Source organism: Trichechus manatus, unplaced genomic scaffold (genome assembly GCF_000243295.1).
Source record: "Trichechus manatus latirostris isolate Lorelei unplaced genomic scaffold, TriManLat1.0 scaffold00344, whole genome shotgun sequence".
Lineage (NCBI taxonomy): Eukaryota > Metazoa > Chordata > Mammalia > Sirenia > Trichechidae > Trichechus > Trichechus manatus.
Genome location: NW_004444280.1, coordinates 582169 through 584977, shown reverse-complemented (window position 1 = coordinate 584977; position 2809 = coordinate 582169). Strand labels below are relative to the sequence as shown.

Genomic DNA, 2809 nt, shown 5'->3' with positions numbered 1-2809 from the left:
GGGACGGGTCGCTCCTGATAACATGTCCAAAGTATTTGAGATGAAGTCTCACCATCCTCCTGTGTTCTAGGGGCCTGAATTATATCACGATAGCATGCAAAAATACTGCTGGGGTTCGCTATGGCTTTGATGGGAAGAAAAAGTGCAAATAAATTTCCGATGGCATCACTCTGCATTATTTTGGCCAGAAAATGTACACATCTTAATAAATTTGTATTTCAGCTGTTTATTGAAGTTTGTGTAACGGTTTCAAATTAGCTTGGAAATTTGGAATTTCTGGAGAATTCCGTGACTCTTCTAGTGTATTTCCTTTCATTATATAAGGATTTGTAATTTCCAATAGCAACATAGGTCTCTCAGCCACCTTAATGCTTTTGAGAGCAGACTGTTAGTGAAATCTCTACCACAGCATGATTTTATTCTACATCAATACATCCCCTCGCGCTCTGTCCCAGCACGCCCCCTCGCGCTCTGTCCCAGCACGCCCCCTCCTATTCTGTATCAGTACGCTCCCTCGTATTCTATACCAGTACGCTCCCTTGTATTCTATACCAGCACATCCCCTTGTGGACCAAAAGCTAAATCCTGGAACAATCTCTAACAAGTAGTCATCACAGCAGCAATTATATTTTTGCTTTTGAATTAACCTGGTTAATTGAAACAATCTCTGAGTGTCCAAAAAGAACTTATCGGCTAATCAAGGGGGTAAGGAGTCCTCACGGTGCTCTGCAAGAGAAAGACCTGGTGATCTGCTTCCATACAGCCTAGAAAACCTTATGAGGACAGTCTACTTGGTCACATGGGGTCGCCTAAATCAACTTCCGGGCACCCAACAAGAACGAACTTGGCATGTTAATAAACAAACTAGCACAGTGCCCCTGGTCCACTATCCCGGGGGAACTCGGATTATCTGAAGAGCTTATGATCAACTTCAACCTGACTAGTCAGTTAAAAAGATCTTGTTGATAGTTAATGTGAACACAGGCGATGAGAATTTTCCACTGCGGAGAATAAGAAGAGGAAAATGAATAAAAGTTTCTAGTACATTCTGCTTTGGAAAGAGCCTTTTATTACATCTAATATTTTCACCCAATAAGCAACATCATGATAAAGAGAGAAAAGATTGAAGTTGTCAAGGATTTCATTTTACTTGGATGCACCATCAACGCCCATGAAATCAAAAGACGGACTGCATTGGGCAAATCTGCTGCAGAAGACCTGTTTAAAGTGTTGAAAAGCAAATATGTCACCTTCAAGACTAAGTTGCGCCTGACCCAAGCCATGGTGTTTTCAATTGCCTCATATGCATGTGAAAGCTGGACAATGAATAAGGAAGACCGAAGAAGAACTGACGCCTTTGAATTGTGGTGTTGGCGAAGAATACTGAATGTACTATGGACTGCCAAAAGAATGAACAAATCTGTCTTGGAAGAAATACACCCAGAATGCTCCTTAGAAGCAAGGATGGCGAGACTACGTCTCACATACTTTGGACATGTTGTCAGGAGGGATCAGTCCCTGGAGAAGGACATCATGCTTGGTAAAGTAGAGGGTCAGCGAGAAAGAGGAAAACCCTCAAGGAGATGGACTGACACAGTGGCTGCAACAATGGGCTCAAGCATAACAACAACGGTGAGGATGGTGCAGGACCCAGCAGCGCTGTGTATGGGGTCGCTATGAGTCAGAACCGACTCGACAGCACCTGACAACAACAATACTTTCACCTGTGGGCAATACAATTTGAACTGATGTGTCTTTATTTGACAGAAATATTTTTCCTATTTGAATTGCTTGCTACAATTTTTTTTTTTAACAAACACAATATATATTCACTGGGAAAGATTAGCAAACACAAAAAATCTAAAGAGAAAATAAAAAGCATCTGTAATTCCACTACTCAGGGATAACCACTTTTAACCCCATGGCATCCACCCTTTAAATGTGGGCATTTTTAGAACTGACCGCACCATCATCACCGCTGTTTATGCACTCTGGCTGATTTCTGTGATCGGAGCAGAACGCAGGGCACTCTGTCCCTGCGATTTTTAAAACACTGGATTTCCATTTGCAATCTGCGGGAGGCTAAACCCTTAATTAGTAACAGCAGGTGCTGAAGTCCTTACAGCAAATCACTCCCACGTTCCAGCGCGTTATTTAAGTCACTCTTATCACCAGGAGCAGAGCTGAAGATCAGCAGCAGCTGCATGGACTGATGCTCCCAGGCAATCGCTGGTCCCCGTTTCCCTAGGAGTCAGAGGATTTAAACAGCTCTAGCTAGAGAAACTGAGCAAGCTGTGCCCCCTGGAAATGCAAACAAAAGGTCCATGTGGGACTTCAGACTTTCTCATGGGTCAAACCAAACCCAACCCAACCCGTGCCTTCCAGTTGATTCCAACTCACAGCAACCCTACAGGACAGGGCAGAACTGCCCCATAGGGTTTCCAGGGCGGTAATCTTTATGAAAGCGGACTGCCACATCTTTCTCCTGAGAAGTGGCTGGTGGGATTGAACAGCCCACCTTCTGGTTAGCGGCCGAGCACTTAACCACTGCGCTACCAGGGCTAGGAAACCATAATTACATATGTATGCCTACATAATAAACCATTTAATTCCAAATTCCACTTAGTGCGGCTTTGCCTAATCCTGCACGATGATTTGTTTTTCCCTTTTTGTTTTAATAGGCTTCTCCATTTTAAAAAGAAAGAAGAAAACCTGTTAAACTGGTCCACTTCAGAATAGTGTTGTTTCGGTTTCAGAAAGGTGCTCCTGATTAAGAGTCAGGAGATTAAGTCCATAGAACATTCTAACG

General features: G+C 43.3%; 1 protein-coding gene across 1 annotated transcript in view; it reads right to left on the bottom strand.

Annotated features, from left to right (window-relative positions):
- Nucleotides 1–1973, bottom strand: part of SOHLH2 (spermatogenesis and oogenesis specific basic helix-loop-helix 2) — a 64461-nt gene extending 62488 nt beyond the window's left edge. The window contains 1 exon segment of the mRNA XM_023725656.1: nucleotides 1968–1973. Within this exon segment, the coding sequence (XP_023581424.1) occupies nucleotides 1968–1973 (6 nt within the window).
- Nucleotides 1974–2809: the final 836 nt, after the last annotated feature.